The following is a 17,602-nucleotide window of genomic DNA, read 5'->3' on the forward strand; positions in this document are numbered from 1 at the left end:
ATTTGTGGTATTTAATTCATTTTGATCAAGTTCTATATTAGATTTTGAGTTTACACCTCGAGCTGAAAGTGTAGGCCAAAAACAAGCTGAAGCAAGCCTCAGTAGGGTGGAGGGGAATTGTCAACTGGCACAGGTCAGTTTTCCACAGCCTTTCTTAATTCCTTGCTGTTACAAGAACAAAACAGCTGGAGTACACCCCACAGAAAATAAATCCCACGCTTGGAAGTGTAAGTCAGGGCTCAGAGCCTATGGATTTTTATGGAAGTTAGAAATGGACCATTAGTCTCATGTTTTGACAGATTCTGAACATTTCCTTAACCACAACATGGGTGAAAAGACAAGTTCTGAAGAGTCTCCCTTTCCCAAAGCCTCCCATGAATATTTTCTCTGCTTTCACAGATTTGCTACTGTGATTCTCAAAAACTGAAACACAGAAGAAGTGACCAAAATTGCCTCGAATTAATTTTACTGTTCCAACATCAATGGAAAACATCTGGTCAACAGAGTAAATTCCACATTCATTGCAGGGATTGGAAGAACAGATGGTTGTTTGTCCTGGATTTCTCACCCAGACATTATTAAGTATAAACCAGAAATCCACACCTAACAGCAACACCTGGCCAAAGAACTCCTCCCTGTTTCACTCTAATTCTTTTGTTGCTTTTTTCAAATATCCAAATAAGACCTGCGGGAAAAACTAATGTAGAGAGAAATTAAAAGTAACATGGTGAAAAGTAAAATCTCAAACAACAACATGGAAGTGGGGAAAAAGCCATGCAAGAGATGAAAAGGATGTTTGAGATTAATCAACATGTTTTAGCTCTTTTTGTTTGGCCAAGTCTGGATAACTACCTCCAACATGCTGTCAACTTAAGGGATCAAATAAGGCTATCCAGGGGTTTCTGACAAACTCTTCAAGTTATGTTCTCCAGGACTTCAAAGAGTCATTCCCAAACAAGCAGTAGCCCATTCTTGGCCACCAGAATGGATGTGTAAATGAAAAGCACACAAGGAAGACTGTGCTACAGAACAGGCACTGAAAGAGCCAAAAAATTTAGTAATGTGAGACACAGTTATATTTAGAAGAAGATTTTTTTTATCAAGTTTAAAGTTTAAAGCAGTTAGAATGAGCAAAATGCTAAATACAAGGAAGAGAAATTGGACCCTCTCAAGAGAATTAGGGGTTGCACTGGAAATGCCTTGGGATTAAAGAAAGAATCAGGTTCCAAAAGCAAAGAACAATATGCAAATGAAGCCATAATAATAATAATAATAATAATAAAAAACCAAGAAAGCAAAAGAAAAGCACTTGCCTGTCTAGCTGTTCAAGATGCCTGGGCTAACTTCTAATCCCTCCTCCCTGAGAAGGAATTCAGATTAAGAGCAGTTGCACACTGGTTACTGAGGATAAACAGAACTAGAACTGTGCTGTGGCATGGTTGCTGTGGGAGTAGGTAGCTTGGCAAAGAAAAATTTACCACCAGACTCAAAGCTGTAAAAGGAAAAGAACTGGTGTAAAATTGGCTGGCTATTCTCTTTAGAAACTCTAGTTTCTGAAACTCATTCAGTACTGAAAACAGAAAAGGGCTCTCTGATGAAGACCATACTATGGCAGGCCTGCCTCTTGCTCCATGTATTTAAAAACGCCTGAAAGGCTTTACCAGAAAGGTTGAGTTGTGTCTTTGCTGCAGCTTGAACCAAAGTAGCAAATTATATACAAAGGAAACAATAAACTTGGAGTCAACACTTCATCTATGCTGCCTCTTCCATCCCAAAGTGATCCACAGGCAGCACATCCTGCTTCAGACACCTAAGAAACCACAGCAGAGAAGAACCACAGCTTTTGCACAACAGCTACCCTTGAGCCTCTTCCAAAATTGAGACTTTTATACAGCAGGAAGATCTGAAAAAAAAAAAAACCTGCTCTGAAGACTTTAGGATCCTTTAACAATAGATCTGCTCTTCAGACCACGTGCAGTCACCACACCATCACATGTTGACATCACCAGTTGGGAAAGGTGCCATTCCCCAAAAAGCAAAAGCTCCCCAGCCTGTTTCAGTTCTGGTTTGTTCAGTAGAGATCCACAGCCCTGAAATCAAAATGCTTCTCACAATGCCTACACAGTGAATGGGAGCCCTTCCAGACAACCTGAACTGATCTCTCCTGAAAAAAATCAGCCTGACAGATGGTCCAGAGACATCCAGAAACTGTGCTGTGGACCAAAGAACAAGTCTGGATATATAATAGAGATTATTCTTCAAAATATAATTCCAAAACAATGCAGAAAATGAAATAAAAAATAGTTGATGAAAACAAGCATGATATCCAAAACAGCACAGTGCAACAGGGAGGCCTAATTCACAAAAATTACAGCTCAGCACTTCTGAGGGGAGGAGGGGAAAAAAAACAGAGACAGAGGGAGAATGAGACCACTGCTTATTTAAATAGTGGGTAAAGTTTCCCTGGGGAAAGAATGATTAAAAAAATTACCTTGGTGGATATATTTTGAGAGGCAGTTTATAATGAAATGAGAAAGGTGACTCAAGAACTTGAATGGAAGAAATCTTCAAAATCACATACAAGAATGTCATGAGTGGAAGTGCACTTCAGAATCACTGATTTTCCTCTGAGAGAAGCCCACAGCACAGAAACTGAATGACTCCTTTAGGATTGAGAATGACTGGTTTTGTTTACAAAGACAAACACAGAAATATTGACTCAGATCCTGTAAATATCTCAGGAAAGGCCATTTTTCAGGAATGAGGGGGATTGAAAGAGGACACATAGCTTGAGAGACCAGATCAGAGGAAAGAGAGCTCTCCACTAAAGGAGCAAAATGGAAAAGAGTCCAGAAAGTGTTTAAAATGAAAAGCTTGTACAGGAGATGCAATGGAGCAGAGGAAATAAGGAGTTACACAGACTCCCTAGGTCTCAAAGCCAGGGCAAGAGGGCTGCTTCTGGTTTAACAAGATCTCTGCAGGAATACTGTCCTTACAAAACTACAGAGATCAACATTATTACCAATTACTCCCTACAACAAAAATCACCTTTCCCAGTTCCTGCACCCTTGGGGGACAGAAGGCTATACCTGTTGAAGCTGACTTAGCTTGTCCCTCCTCCGGCCCTGCTGTCACTTGTTTCATGTGGGCTGAGCTGCTCAAGCGACCTGAGAGCAGGAGTTGCAGCAGGACTGACATTTCCCCATCTGTCACGTCCTAATCCACAGCAGAGTTATAAATTGGATAATGGGCAGCACAAGCCTACCAATGAATACAGCGAATATAATCCCCAGCCATGAGGCCAGCCCGTGTTTCAGCCCCTGTCTGTAAAACCCCACTGGGCATCAAGAGGTGTTTGCTTGCATCATTCAAACCCCAAAATGCAACATCACTGCTCGACTGCCCAGAACAGTTCAGCTGGTTTTTACAAACAATGGCACCTACGGATTTCAGAAACAGCAGCACCACGGCCCTCAGCTTCCACTCCAAAATGGAACTGCTCCAGAGCTGGATGCATTCCCCACCTAGAGCCTCACTCACCAGCCATAAAGCCAGTCACCCTGTGAGCTGCTGTGGCAGAACTCCTCCTGCTGCTGCTGAATTATTGCAATGCACCCACAGCCCCATCCAGCGAGTGCTCAGCCAGGCAAGGGCAGGCACAGAGGCAGCAGGACGGCAGCACTGCAGCTCAAATCATCTTTAGGGCCTCCTGACCTCGATATGCTCACGGTTTGGGTCGTCTTCCTGCCATCAATCTCTGCAACAGGCAGCCACGCTCAGCTCAGCTGCACCTACAGCCTCGGTGCCCTTTACCAAACGCGCCCAATTTCAAGGAGCTGCAGGTCTACAGAGCCACACCCCGTATCAACAAGATGGAAAATATTCAGGCACTCTGCAGCCTTACCAGATGTGGGGATTTTGGGTGAGACTTGCATGTGTGGGCTAGTTAAACCTTGCAGCAGTTTGTCTCTGAAGAGACTTCCCATAACAGGCAGGACTATCCAAAGCATCCAGTTGTGATCAGCTTGGGAGATAAATTCTCCGGAGTACTTTTCCAACTGTGTCTGAGGGTATGACTAAGAGATTGTTTATAATAAACTGAGAAATGCTCAGTTCAAACACGTCAGTTCCTACTGGAAATGAATCAATACTGCAGCCACTACTGATCCTCTGGTGGCACTTAATGGATAGAAATACTGGAAAACATAATTGTTCTTTATCTGGACAGTGGCTGTAGCTGACCTTTGACAGAAATGCAATTAGGTGGGCATTCTAGGCAAACGGGGTGATTTCTCTTCTAGGAAGAAAAACAAAAGCTGCACGCGTTACCCACCACAAAGGTCCTCAATCCTTTGCAGCTTCAAACCATCTCACCACAGCATTAAATTATGACAAGCACAGCTTTTATTAACGAGCTCCCATTCACTTTCTGCCTTAACGTGCCTGTTTGGGTTTGAGGAGCCGAAAAAAGCCGTTCCAAGTTTCAGCGGCGCCGGAGCCGCCGGCGGGAGCGCAGCGTGAGCCCCTCAGTTACTACGGCGATGAATGAGATATTTATTTATACCCGGGCGGGCACGGCGGCGGGATGAGTCACCGGCGGCGCCGTGCGGGACTCGCAGCATGCGCGCGGCCGCGGCCCCTGCAGCGGGGGAGCCGCCGACGGGAGCCTGGCACGGCCCCTTCGCCACCGCTACCCGCCGGGTCCGGGGGTGCCCCGAGGGAGTCCCGGGGGTGTCCCGGGGGTGCCCCGGGTCCTTCGGCCGCGGCGGGGCCGGCAGCGGCACCGTCCGCCAGGGGGCGCGCCTGCCCCCGCCGCGCCCCCGCCGAGACGCGCGCTCCCGGCTCGCCGCGCCCCCCCTCCCACCACTCACGGACGGGGGTGCGCGCGCGGGAGGGGGCGGGAGCGCGCGGGGCCGCCGGTCCCCGCTCCCCCACCACCCTTGAATTAATGAGTAAACGCAGACAGACAGGGAAAGAAAGAAATAAACATAACAAACAAAAATAAATCATCAACCAGCCCGCCCGCTCCCACGCCCGTTTCCTCACCTGCGGGCGCCGCGGGGAGGAACTGGAGGTGGAGGAGCGGCCGCAGCTCCCGGGTCGCTCCCGCCGGGGGCGGTGAGGAGGGGAGGGGGGGAGGCGGGAGCGCGCCCGGTGCGCGGGCTCTGCCCTAATTTGCCGCCGCCGCCGCCGCCATGATGGAGGGGGCGGGGGCAGGAGCGCGCGGGGCGCGGCGCGGCGCGTGCCGCGCGTCACGGCTCGCGCCGGGGAGGGGGCGGGGCCAGGCGGGGACTCCGCCCGCGTGACGGGGTGGGAGCGTCTCGCGGCGGTCACGGAGCCTGCGGCACCGGGAATAAACGTGGGGAGGGGGGGGTTTGTGCCAACCTGTCCCGTTTCCTCGTGGATTCGGAGGAAAAGGAGCCCTTGGCAGTGCAGTTCCTGCCGCCCTGACCTCCAGGTCATGTGGCTATAGATGTGGGTTCGGTGGGTCAGAGTCCCAAACCGAACTCCCCCGGCAAGGCAGAGGGCGCACGGAAAAGAAACAGAGCCTGGATATAATTCCAACTGTATTTGTTATTTTATTTAGCAATATTTATTTTATAATAATAGACATCGTTATCATTTGCTATTAGATGTTATTTTTTCTTTATCAAAACCTGGTTTCAGTATTATTTAGATGGTGCCTGAAGTAATAGTAAAGCGTTCTCCAGACCCGAAGTACAAGCTGATTGTTGGCATTGTAAAGGCAATATGAAAAGACAGCAAAGTTACACACAGAGTTTTATAAGAAGCTTTTCCACACAGGAAAAATAAAGCAGAGAAAAAAGTAAGGAAATTGAAATAAATCAGAAAGAAGCATGGATGTGACGAATAGCACATTTGACAGTGATTTGTCGAGGAATGGTTTTGTCTTTTCCGCCAAATGTTCCTGCAGAGTGGAAGTGGAAGCCTCTTGGTAATTAGAACAAACCAATACTATTACAGATGATGAAGCTTGTTTGAATTTGAAGTTTTTTTGAGTTATGCCATAATTCATGAATTATGAAGTTTATTTGAATTTTGCCATAAAGAAAAGAATGGCCGCAGTGACAGCACTGCTGCCAGGCCCTCCTTGCCCTCCCCTTGTACGGCTGTTTCCTGCGTCCTTCTGCTTCTCCCTGCTGCCAACATAAAGCGGCTTTGGGGGCTGGCTCGTCCCGCGTTTCAGCGCTGTCTGCTGCAGCTTTAACTCCCGGTAAATGACACCGGGACAGTGACAGTGACAGCGACGCGACCACCATATATGGCGGTGTGACGTCATTGGTTCGTCGAGTTCCTATTGGTCCGGATGCGCGGTGGGCGGGGCGTGTGGCGCCCCCGCCCCGGCCGTGACCCGAACCGGATCTGACTCCGCTCGCGGCCACCGACGGCACCGGCCGCGTCTCCAGGGCCTGCGGCTGCCACCGCCACCGCCACCGTCACTGTCACTGTCACTGTCACCGCCCCTGTCACCGTCCTTGCCACCACCATGGCGCTCAGCGATGCGGACGTGCAGAAGCAGGTAGGGCCGCGCGGCCCGGCCCGAGCGGAGCCCCTGAGGGGCCGCGGCGAGCGCGGCTGGCGGCGCCGGGCCCTCAGCGCAGCGCTTGGCCCGGGCCTGCTGCCCTACCGGGCCTGCTGCTCTGGGAACGGAAGATCGGTGGAGGGGAAGGATCCTGGCTTGGATAGAGGAGTCTGCTGACAAGGCGATTTTTCCCCTGCCGGGGTGGATGGGCCCCACGGGAGCTTCCTTGAGGCGTTTTGGTGCCGTGATAGGCCAGGTTGTGACGAGAGGGTTCCCGAGCAGGCTGTGTGCTGTCTGCAGGGGTTAATTGCACCCCAGGACGGGTAAATGCAGAGCCTCAGATGAGCACTGTGTTTTACAGGCTGCTGGGGTGGATGCTTAGAGATGAGGGCCAGTCTCTTCTTCCTGCAGAAGGGAGAACCAGGGAAAGCAGTCTTAAACTGAGACAGGGGAGATTCACATCAGATATTGAAAAAAATACTTCTCTGTCAGGGTGGTCAGGCATTGGAATGAGTTGCTCAGGGAGGTGATGGAATCAGCATCCTTGGAGGTGTCTGGATCTGAAGTGGTTTAGTGTATAAAAGGTTATGGTTGATGGTTGGACTGGGTAATCCCAGAGGTCTGTTCCAACCATAATGATGCTATGGTTCCCTAAGGATTTCCCATCTCTTCTCGGTTTGTAGCTGTGTTAGCTGCAGTTAGCTGTACCGTAGCATGTGGGTGGGCTGCTCAGCATTCCTGAATGCCCTTTTCAGCTCTACATCCTAAGCAGAGTAGGGACTGGCTTGCAATGGAAACTGAAGTCTGGCTGTGCACACCCCTCCAGAGGCAGGACACCCTGTCCCTGTTGACAGTAAACACTGTCCTCAGCTAAAAAAACTGCTTTCAGCTGGGTTGGGGTTGGTGTGGGGTGTCAAAGGCCCTGGAGATCCAGTCAGTGCTGGTCTGGGGAGTTTCTGCAGGTGATGAGCAGATCAGGCGAGTTCCCTTCGTCCTCTGCATCACAAGTACTCATGTCTCACTTTCTCATTCAGTAAACATAGTCTCTTGGCAAGGAAGCATCACAATGAAAGTAAAATTGGTAGGTTGCCTTTCTCCAGAAGGAGAATTGTAACATTACATTGTATTCCTTTTATCTACAAAGCTCGTGTGTTTTGGTTTTTTTTTTCCCCTGCCTCTTTTATGATAATAAAAATAAAGCTGACATTAGGGTGGTCTTGCTCAGCCACAATGGACCTGAACTTCAAAGGTCAGTTCAGGCTCTGGTGATGTGTCAAACATGTAATACTGATGGCATTCCACATCTGCACATTCCTGTCAGTGTTTTACACTCCTGAGTCCAGGATGATCCTGTTAACTGGACAGTGCTGATGGCTGGCAGTCCTGCATGTGGATCAGTCTGGTATGAACTTACCAGCAGGTCCTCCTTGCCACCACACTTCTAATGATTGTCACTCTGAAACTCATCTCTGATTGAGACTTTTTCCACTGTCAGACTTGCTTTGTTGTTCTGTCAAAGGTATTTAATACATTGCTCCATCTGGTCACTTCTGAAGCCCATCTAACATCTACAACTTCCCTTGGAAAGGGTGATCACACTGCTCCTGACAGGAAAACCCCTTCTTCCTTGCTATAGGAAATACTGCCTTAAAACAAGTCTCTCATTTCAAAATACTTTTTTGTCACTGTTATTAAAACTAATCCTATTTTTAGATGTGAAAATCTCACTTTGGATCTCTCTTCATTTCTAGAAAAAGCAAAAGGGGATTTGAGTACAGCAGCTTTTGAAGGAAGTAACACTGTTCAGTCTTATCAGTCTAGGAGAAGTGCATTCCATATTAGCTTGCTTCCATCTCATTCCTTTTCTTTACACACCTCTGATGTTTCCTGAACACCCAGAACTGTTAAAAGTGCTTTTCCAAAATTCAGAAACCCGACTACCCTGGAGGAAGTGACTCAGTCACATAAAGGCTGCTGCTGCTAAGTTCTCAAGTCTTCTTCAACAATAGGCTATTCAGCAAAATTATATCCTTATTTCAAATGCCTCTCTTGTCCTTTCTGAAATGCAGGGTAGGTGGACAAGCACTTGAGAGTCTTTGCAGACACAAATTAAAAGAAAACCTGCTGATTTGATTTTGAGGATGTAGATGTTACTGTTCACTTCTTCCACTGTGCTAACACGTGTTTAAAATCTTCCACTTGTTTCTTCACTTCTGTTTTTTCATTTCTATGGGCTTAGTGCTGCACATTGGCTCACTTTTCACCTTGGCACCTTTCTAATCTCTTTAAAACATTTTAACTACAAATATTCTATAAATAGAGGCTTTTGTGTGAGTTTATTCAGACTGAATTTTCTGCAAAATATGTCTCATTGCTAAGTGCAAGCAGTAGGTTTTAGGGTCTGCTCCATCTGGCGATGGAAGTGTCTGTACCTCATCCCAGTTGCAGTTTGGTTGGGAATGAGTCCTTCCAGTCTGCCCCAAATGGGAGCCTGAACTGAGGTCTGCTCACAGAGAGGCATGTGATGGATGAACAGAACTGGCTCTGATTGCTTTCCTGCTCTCTCAGCTGCTGGACCTGGGCTTTGTAGTGCTTTGAGGTGGCTTCAGAAATGTTTTTCAAGTAGAACTTCTTGGTTCCTGTGGAGCTCTGAAGCAGCATGTGACATTCTTGGTGTGGTCTGGGTCACAGAGCATTGCTGCTGCTGTCTCCTTCCCCAGCCCCTCCAAAGTTTTTACAGAATTTACTTATAGGTTTTTACAGAATTTATTACAGTTTCCCAAGAGAAATGTCTCTGGTGTTCAAAGGAACTGTGGCTGTACAGATCTGACCAGAGTGGTCAGTGGCACTTTGCTTTGCTTCACTGTGCACCTCTTGAAGGCCCAGGTTCATTGAGATGCCATCTATGTAATCTTTATGTTTCATGGAAATGTCGTAACAAACAGACTCATTTTGCTGTCTGAGGATTTTTGAAGTCTGGGAGGTTTATTTAATAATCCCAAGGGTGAAAAAGTTGGGCTCATTAATGAAGAACAAAAATACCTTTGCATTTATACCCAAAAATAGCCTCGTGTTTATACAAATTTACTTTGGGGTTGGTTGGTTTGTTTTGGGTTTTTTTTTATGGTTGCATACCTGAATTACATTCTTCTAATGGCAGCTAGTGAAACAGCGTTATGTAGAATTATTGGGGAAAATGGTTTTCTTGTAATATATGTCAAGATTAACTGACTCTTGTGTACGCTCAATGACATTTCCTTGCAAAACTCTTGTATGAAATAGTAAATGGATATGGAGGATGTACAGATGAGTAGATATATACACCTACTTCCTCTGGTCAATGTCCTTTCCTACAGAAAACATTTTCTTTCCTCTCTCATGTTACAGATCAAGCACATGATGGCTTTCATCGAGCAGGAAGCCAATGAAAAGGCTGAAGAAATAGATGCAAAGGTAAAAATGGAAGTTCACTGTCAGTAAGTGCAAAAGGAAAACCGCCTCCCCCATCCTGCTCTGAAAGTTTCAGAGAGAACTAGAAACCTTTGTAAGCTACAGCTGGTTTTTGTTTAGTTACTACATAGCAAAAATGTACCAAACAAAGATAGCATTTCTTAGCTTTTGACAAATGAAAATGACTCAGAGCTGGTTTTGGTCAATGTTTTGGTGGTTCTTGAACATAAATATATTCATATCAAAGTTCAACCCTTTTTTTGAGCAATCAGGAGAGCTGAGAGGTAACGTGACTCAACTGGATTGAGTAGAACACCTTCCCCCACTAAATTAGTATTTAAGGCAGGAGTTGAATTACTTGCTGAATGCTTCACTTAGCTTAAGCCACAAGAGACTGGGTTTAATATTAACCTGGTGTTAGAGCATAGATGTTTACTGAAGAAGGATTAATGGTGCTTTTCAGCCCCAGCAATCTGCACTAGTGAAATGCCTTGCTGGTATTGGACTCAGCATACATGTTGCTGATAATATTTAATCTCCCTTAAACATTTAGGTTTACACAAATATTTAATCAGTACTAAAGCATGTATTCCTGAAGATCTGAAGACAGAATTAGGAAGCTGAGATTGGATTTTCAGATATAAGTAGGACAATTATCCACGTTTTTTACATTCTGTCTTGTGAGGCTTTACAAAAGTAAATTAAAAGCTGTGCTGTCACCCTCCTTGTGTAAGAATTACTTAAAGAGATGAAGGGTTGGAACCATAGATTGTATCATCCTATCCTGTCTGTGAATGTGCTCTGTTACATTTTGGTTCTGTTTTTTTCAGCCCAAGGAATCAATTTCCACTTCAGTTGTTTAATTTTTACTGTAGGCAGAAGAAGAATTCAACATTGAGAAGGGTCGCCTTGTTCAGACACAGAGGCTGAAAATCATGGAGTATTATGAAAAGAAGGAGAAGCAAATTGAACAGCAAAAGAAAATGTAAGTTGCTTGGGCTAGACAGCTGACCTCAGAGCCTGAGTTTGCATTTTGTTGTTCATTTTATACAAAATTCTCTGGCCCTGTAAACACTCCAGTTGTAGACAACATATTTAGTTATAAGTATGAGTTTGGTTTTTTTTGGGGAGAAATGATCAGAGCTGAGCTACAATGGTATAACAGTGTGATGAAAGAATCCTTCCCATTTCTTTATGTAATTAACATCTAGAACTTTACCCTGGTCTGTTACCCTGGGACAAATGATCAGGTTGGGTTTAGTTTGGCTGGGTCTTCACCAAGAAAGGGCTTCTGCAGTTCAATCTTTTGTGCAAGTCCAGAAACAGATTCAGACGGGTGAACGGACCTTGGCTTTAAGTGTTGTAGAATTGTTACCTTTAAATGCAAATGTTACAGTTCTTCTGTCAAAGGCTGATGGATTGATTCAACTTTATCATGCTACTTGCAGTCAGATGTCCAACTTGATGAATCAAGCAAGGCTGAAGGTCCTCAAGGCAAGGGATGACCTTATTGCAGTGAGTATCTCCAAAGTAGACACACAGTCTCTATGTCTGCCATAAGTTAGGAAATGGAACTGTTCTCTACAGAAAATAGGATTTTTGATTGAGTGATGTTTGCTTCAAGATAGAAAAATGGCTTTCCAAGCTGCTCTGAAAAGGCCTTGAGGGTTTAGTCCAGCTTTGCTATCTTCGTATTTTCACAGTTTCCATTACCTGCTGTTTTAGGGAAGTACTTTGGTCTGCCAGGAGCGTTGCAGGCAGCGTTGTATCTGTCATTTGCACAGTAGCTTGTTTCTTTAAAGAGCAACAACTCTCTCTTGCACAGTTGGTAGAACTTTGAAATTCTGTTTGCCTGAAGCAGTGTTTATATAAAAAACCCAGCATGGCATAATCAAGGAGGCTTAAAACACCACTCAGTGGGAGTTTTTGTGTCCTTCAATGGCCCATAGGCCATGAAAAGTTTTGCTGCTTGTTCTGGTGACCATTGTGTGTGTTGACACAGAGGGTGAGTAATCATTCATCAGAACAGGCTGCATTCAGGCTTGTTTGGGTTTCCTGTGTTTATCTCTCACCACGGGCAGTGTGTGCCCATTCTGCTCACTGAGCAGCTTTGCTGTGCTCTCCCACCTAGAGATAGTTTGGGTGTTCCATGTTCTGCTAGATGGGGCTGTTGAGCTGTTGGAAAAGCTTGAGAGGCCCGTGGAAGTCAAAAATAAAAGATGGGATAAATGTTTAGGTTGATGCTACCATGAAAAAGAAGAGTTAGCAGAAGAAAATCACTAGTTTATTGATTCTTTAAAATGAGTTTCAAACTTTAGATTGTATTCCCAGAGAGGAGGAAGGTGGATTGCTCAAGGGCTAACTCTGTTGTGTTAGTCTCTGCTGGGTAATCTCTTCCTCATTCATTTGTTGACTCAACCTCATGCTTCTGAGTAATTCTAAACAGTCTTCCTCATTTTAAGACATTTAAAGTCACATGCTGCTCACTCTTTCTTTCCCTATCAGATCTTTGGCTTCTTTCATGAGAGACGAGCAGTTCCAGAAATGCAGTGTTTCTCTAGGGAGGACAGAATAATTAGGTTTGACCATGACAGTAAACTGTGATAGTTTTATATCTTCATACTGATTGTGTTACTGTGCACTCTTTTTCTAAACACCATGAGGTAGGACAGGAGAGAGTTTCTCTGTCTGAAGTATTTCTGATGGTTCAGTTTTAGGAGCTTTGAGTTGACTCTTAAAAAATTTCTTTAAAGTTCAATCCCATCCAATACTAATTTGCTGAATAAAGATAATCAAGAGAGCTATTTCAAATTAAAAATAAGCTCTCTCTTTAAAATTTTTATTTGCATTTACTTACAATTAAAGAATATCTAACCTGAATATTATTTGATGGAAAAATAGATTGGATTTCTTTGCTCAACCATAAAGCTGAAAAAATTTATTTGGACAACTGCATTATTTTACATGAAGCAATTATTTACTACGTATTTAATTTATCTAAGTTAACATTTTAAGTGCCATTCTTTTGAATGGAACTCCTGAGCTCTCCCTTTTTCACACAAAAGGAATTATTGTCAGGTTGTAATGAGGTCAGCCCAGGGCAGGAGGAAGGGAAGTGTTGGGCAGGGATGGTGTGCCATGCACAGAGATGGAGGTCTAGCTTGGATGAACACCAGCTGGAGTGTACATTTACGTGTTGGCAGGGTGTGAGAGCTATAATAGAAGTACAGAAAGTTGGTAGGCATGAAACCAAATGCCAAACAGATGGGCTCTGCTGATCTGATTTCTTCTGAATGTAGGATTTGCTGAATGAGGCCAAGCAGAGACTTGCCAAGGTGGTGAAGGATACTGCCAGGTACCAGACACTGCTGGATGGACTAGTTCTACAGGTAAATATTTAAATTGTAAAAAATGGATCATTGTCCCCTAGCCCCCTCGGTTTCTTTTGTAAGAAATAGCCCTCTAAAAGTTATAGTTGTATTGGGGTCTGCATCAAATGCTGATCTGGGTGATCCTTGAGTTTTAAACATCATTTCATTATCTTTGAGTCTTGGGTCCTGAGCAGACAAGGTTGTGGCTTACTTTGAGGTGTAGAACCTGGGATACCAGCAGCAGGTCCATTGTAAGAATAATTGCAGATGTGCACACACTCATTTTAGGGTGCACACCTTAAGCTCTGTAGTGATGATTTGGATCAAGTGTCCTTTGTCAGAGGCTGCTCCTCCAAGCCCTCAAGGCAGTCAATACCTGTTGAAAACCTTTTCAGCATTTGAGACTTCATAAGCCTTGACAAATTTACTGTAGTATGGAATGAGCCTGTGACAGAAGCAGGCCCAGAACGCAGAAACCAGAGTTTTGCTTGCCTAGAAGAACATCCTCAAAGCCCAGAAATGAAGAGCTGAAAGTCCAGAAAGCATTGGCCAGGTCAGTGCTGTGAGCTCTGGTGCCTCCTTCTGGCACAGACTGGTCCTGTTGCTGTGAGCTCCCAGGAGCCATCACGAGCTCTCCTGTCACACTTGATGACAGAGTTTTCTCAGCTTGTGCCTCCAAGTGCTGTTGTTTCTTTCTCACACTCAGGTCTGGTGTTGCTCTACATCAAAATAAAACCTTTCTTCTTCTTGCAAATGGGCCACAATTCTCTTGGCTCATTATGTTAGATCCAGTGAGGGATCTGTGCTCACAGCTGGACCAGATGATCATTGTAGGTCCCTTCAAACTGGAACTAAACTCAATTTATTCTGTTCTAGCCTGAGGTGTAACCACAGGAACTGTGAGGCAGGAGTTATTAGAACAGGCTTCTGAGACTGCTGCATGTCTTCAAGGCCTTGGTGGCATGCTCTGTCTACTTAGACAGCAGTGATCCTTATGTGTAACTGGGCACCTCAGTCCTGAGATTCCATGTGTTTAGTTGCACTTGAGTTCCAAAAACATCATCCATATTTGGGCTCTTCCCCAAATATTGGTGCTGTCCTCTCAGAATGGCTGCATGAGGTAAACTCGTGAGCAAAGATCTGAATAAATGAGGCTGATATTGTTGGGGCTTGGCTTTCAAATTGATCAGCTTCTTTCCTTTCTTGGGGTTAAACAATTGGGACAAAGAAAACATTGACTTCCTGCAACTGAAATGGTTATAATGGTTATTCCTTGCAGGGATTCTACCAGCTGCTTGAGCCCAGATTAGTTGTTCGGTGCAGGAAGCAGGATCTCCCCATGGTTAAGGTGAGACACCTGGAATATTTTGACAGTGCCCTGCTGGATTTGCTGCTCGGGTCCCCATCTCTGTTTGATATGGAAACAGGCTTTGCTTGTTGCACTTCTGTTGCAGCTACAATGTGCTTCCAAAGTTGGGGGTCATTTCCCTGCTTGGATATTACCTTGGAAACTTTAGACATGGCTACAGTATTAAGAATAATAACTGGGTTTGGCTGAAGAGCCAAACTGAAATGCATTTGTTTAATTAAAAAAAAAAAAAAAGGCCTCAATCCCTTCATTTTATTAGTACAAGTGATTGAATGATAAAACCCAGGTGCTGCAGTAGCATTTGTCAGTGCTAACTGTAGGTTTATCTTGTGTCCTAGACTGCTGTACAGAAGAGCATTCCCATCTACAAAAACGCCATAAAAAGGGATGTGGATGTTCATATTGACCAAGACAGCTTCCTGCCAGAAGATATGTAAGGAAAATCGGATTGTTTTGTACAAGACACTAACTTAAAGCAACTTTTCAAGCCACAGCTCACATAAGTGTCAGAAAATTAAGTGTGGAATATCCTCAAAGTGGCTGCTGCTGTTCTTGTAGAACTAGCATTTATTTGAGTTTATCAGACACACCCTCTGCAGTTTTCTGCAGACAAGCACTGTCTCCACCAAAAAATATGAGGAAAAGTTTTGTGCAATCTCCAGCCTGATTCACAGTACTGGAGCAGGGGATAACTGTGCACAGGAACTGAACCACTGGTCTTTTAAGGAGAGAGAAGATGAAGCAACCTGAGTCTTGAAGTGCTGCAGGATAATCACTTGATGGGGTTTATGTCTGTTCTGTCTGCAAGGCTCTGTTTCCATATGGTATCATAGAGGTACCATGGACAAAGGTGTATATTCTGTCATCTTTATCTATGGGCCAACAAACAGCACTTCTAGCTCTTTTCCTCACTTCCCAAAATGTGACAGCTGTCTTAATAACACGGAGTCAGAAGCTGTTTTGAAGGGACAAATTGCAAAGCTCCATTTCCATTTAAAACATGCTAATGAGGTCTGTGCACATAGATGTGGTCCCTGATAACTCCAAAGATGCTTTGTGCTGCTGCTTCACTGGATCTCTTTGTGCTGATTCCTGTTAAGACATGATCAAAAAGATTGTTTTTTAAAAAAAGAGAAATGTTAGCCATGTATCTGACTTGTCTATAAATGCTGATTTGGGATATGTTTGCTACATTCTGACCCTGACCTGTGAATTTCACTAAATTATTTCTTTTCTTGTTGTCCATCTTTAGTGCTGGAGGTGTTGAAATCTACAACAGTGATGGTAAAATTAAAGTTTCTAATACCCTGGAAAGTCGGCTGGACCTTGTAGCCCAGCAGGTGAGTTTCTCCAACAACCTGGGTAAACAAAATACAATTAACTAGTTCTTATAATGAAATCCTTGTGTTTCCAAAGTGTCACAATAGTGCATGGCATCAGATTTCATTGGGAATGACAAGTAGGAAGTTATTTTTGAATGGGAAGAAGCAAATTACAGCAAAAAACATGGCTTTCCCCAGAATGATTCCTTTTGAATTAAGCTTAAGCATAAAATTCTATAGATTTTGATACTGCAAGCCTTGGTTATGACTGCACTGCAATCAAGATGCTGAAATGCTGAGGCTAACTTGAATTACTGAAGCTAGCTTGAGTACAAACTTTGGCTGAGACCTATTACACCCAAGTGCAAAAACCCTAGATCTGGCATCTCTTTCATGTGCTGCAGTACAGGCAGTGCTTTCAGTCTATGGAGTAGCAGGCAATGTGTGATCAGGGAAAGACTTCAGCAAGCTCAGATGAACTGACTTGTTAATTTTGAAGCCAACCTAAGTATCCCAGAGTGCCTGCAGGAAGAACCTGCAGCAGTTTTATTGCCCATTTCACATAACTGATGTGTTCTTTCTCTTCAGATGATGCCAGAAATCAGAGTGGCTCTCTTTGGTGCTAATGCCAACAGGAAGTTTTTGGACTAAACCTCTATGAGAGAAGGTGGGATCTGTTCCACTGCCATACTGAAGGGGATGCAAAAGCATCTGCTAATTTAAAATCTTGAAATTTAACATTACTGTGTCATCCAGTATCTGTTCTTCAATCGAATAATTTTGCATACCTGCTGTGCTTAGCCTCTCTACTTGTGGTTAGAATGCATTGCTCAAAGGATGTGAAGACATACATATTCATCCAGAAGTGGCACTAGGAAATGGAGGCACTTGGGCTCTTGGCTTTCCTTACACTGTTGTGACTCTCTAAAGACAAGTGGTGCATTTAGGGTCACTCTCTTTGCTTTGGCCATGTCTCTCTCAAGTTATCTGATCTGTGAAGTAAATTACTATGCTGCTGATGTCAAGTCCCCTTTCAGTTATGGTCTTCAGTGTTCTAGAGGGCATGTATTCCTTCCCAAGGTTAGTAGTTCAATTCATGTTACTTGGTGAGGCATTTCCTGTTCTGTATATGTGATTAAAAAAAAAAAGCCTGAGCCTGTAAAACTCTATTTATTAAAATAAAAATGCGTGTGTGTATGGACTTCCTTGTCACTTCTCTCTGGGGCATTGCCAGCAGCCTTTGAAAAGTGGGATTGTTTGTGCAAGGACTTCCTACCTGAGTTCTTCTGTGAAGCTGGAATTCAAGAGCAAGGAGCAGTGTCAAGCTATTTGCAGGAATAATGTTGGATTGCAGGCAAGGCTTTTGAGTAGGACTCCAGGATTCTAGAGCATCATTCTCCCTGAAAAATGGGTCAGTAGTTCTGCTCCCTCTATCTTCTGTCAAAGGAGAAAACTACAGTAACACAACTGTGCTGCTTAGATAAAACAAACACAATCCATTTCCCATCACAAGGCTGTTGCTTCTGTGCAGGAGATCCAAACTGTA

At 44.4% G+C, this 17,602-nt stretch overlaps 2 protein-coding genes across 3 annotated transcripts in view; one reads left to right on the top strand and one right to left on the bottom strand.

Moving 5' to 3' along the window:
• Positions 1–5,266, bottom strand: part of BCL2L13 (BCL2 like 13) — a 39,162-nt gene extending 33,896 nt beyond the window's left edge. Inside the window, exon 1 of one of the 2 annotated variants that reach the window (XM_071422171.1) lies at positions 5,047–5,261. The gene's annotated coding sequence lies outside the window, so the exon portion shown is untranslated. Of the gene's footprint in view, positions 1–5,046 lie in introns of both variants that reach the window. The other variant, XM_071422173.1, reaches the window with a different exon arrangement.
• Positions 5,267–6,339: 1,073 nt separating this feature from the next.
• ATP6V1E1 (ATPase H+ transporting V1 subunit E1) lies at positions 6,340–17,257 on the top strand. The gene is made up of 9 exons (XM_071422176.1): positions 6,340–6,541; positions 9,932–9,997; positions 10,870–10,979; positions 11,443–11,509; positions 13,294–13,383; positions 14,645–14,713; positions 15,073–15,167; positions 15,987–16,074; positions 16,645–17,257. Exons 1-9 carry the CDS (start codon positions 6,509–6,511, stop codon positions 16,705–16,707), a joined length of 681 nt encoding a protein of 226 aa, XP_071278277.1. The 5' UTR covers positions 6,340–6,508; the 3' UTR covers positions 16,708–17,257.
• Positions 17,258–17,602: the final 345 nt, after the last annotated feature.

Source organism: Agelaius tricolor, unplaced genomic scaffold (genome assembly GCF_023055355.1).
Source record: "Agelaius tricolor isolate 1412-34295 unplaced genomic scaffold, bAgeTri1.0.p SCAF_3, whole genome shotgun sequence".
Taxonomy (NCBI): Eukaryota; Metazoa; Chordata; class Aves; order Passeriformes; family Icteridae; genus Agelaius; species Agelaius tricolor.

Coding starts and splice junctions, on each gene's coding strand:
- ATP6V1E1 (XM_071422176.1), top strand. CDS start 6,509: ATGGCGCTCAGCGATGCGGACGTGCAGAAGCAG. Junction 13,384..14,644: donor TGGATGGACTAGTTCTACAG/GTAAATATTTAA, acceptor TATTCCTTGCAG/GGATTCTACCAGCTGCTTGA. Junction 14,714..15,072: donor AGGATCTCCCCATGGTTAAG/GTGAGACACCTG, acceptor CTTGTGTCCTAG/ACTGCTGTACAGAAGAGCAT.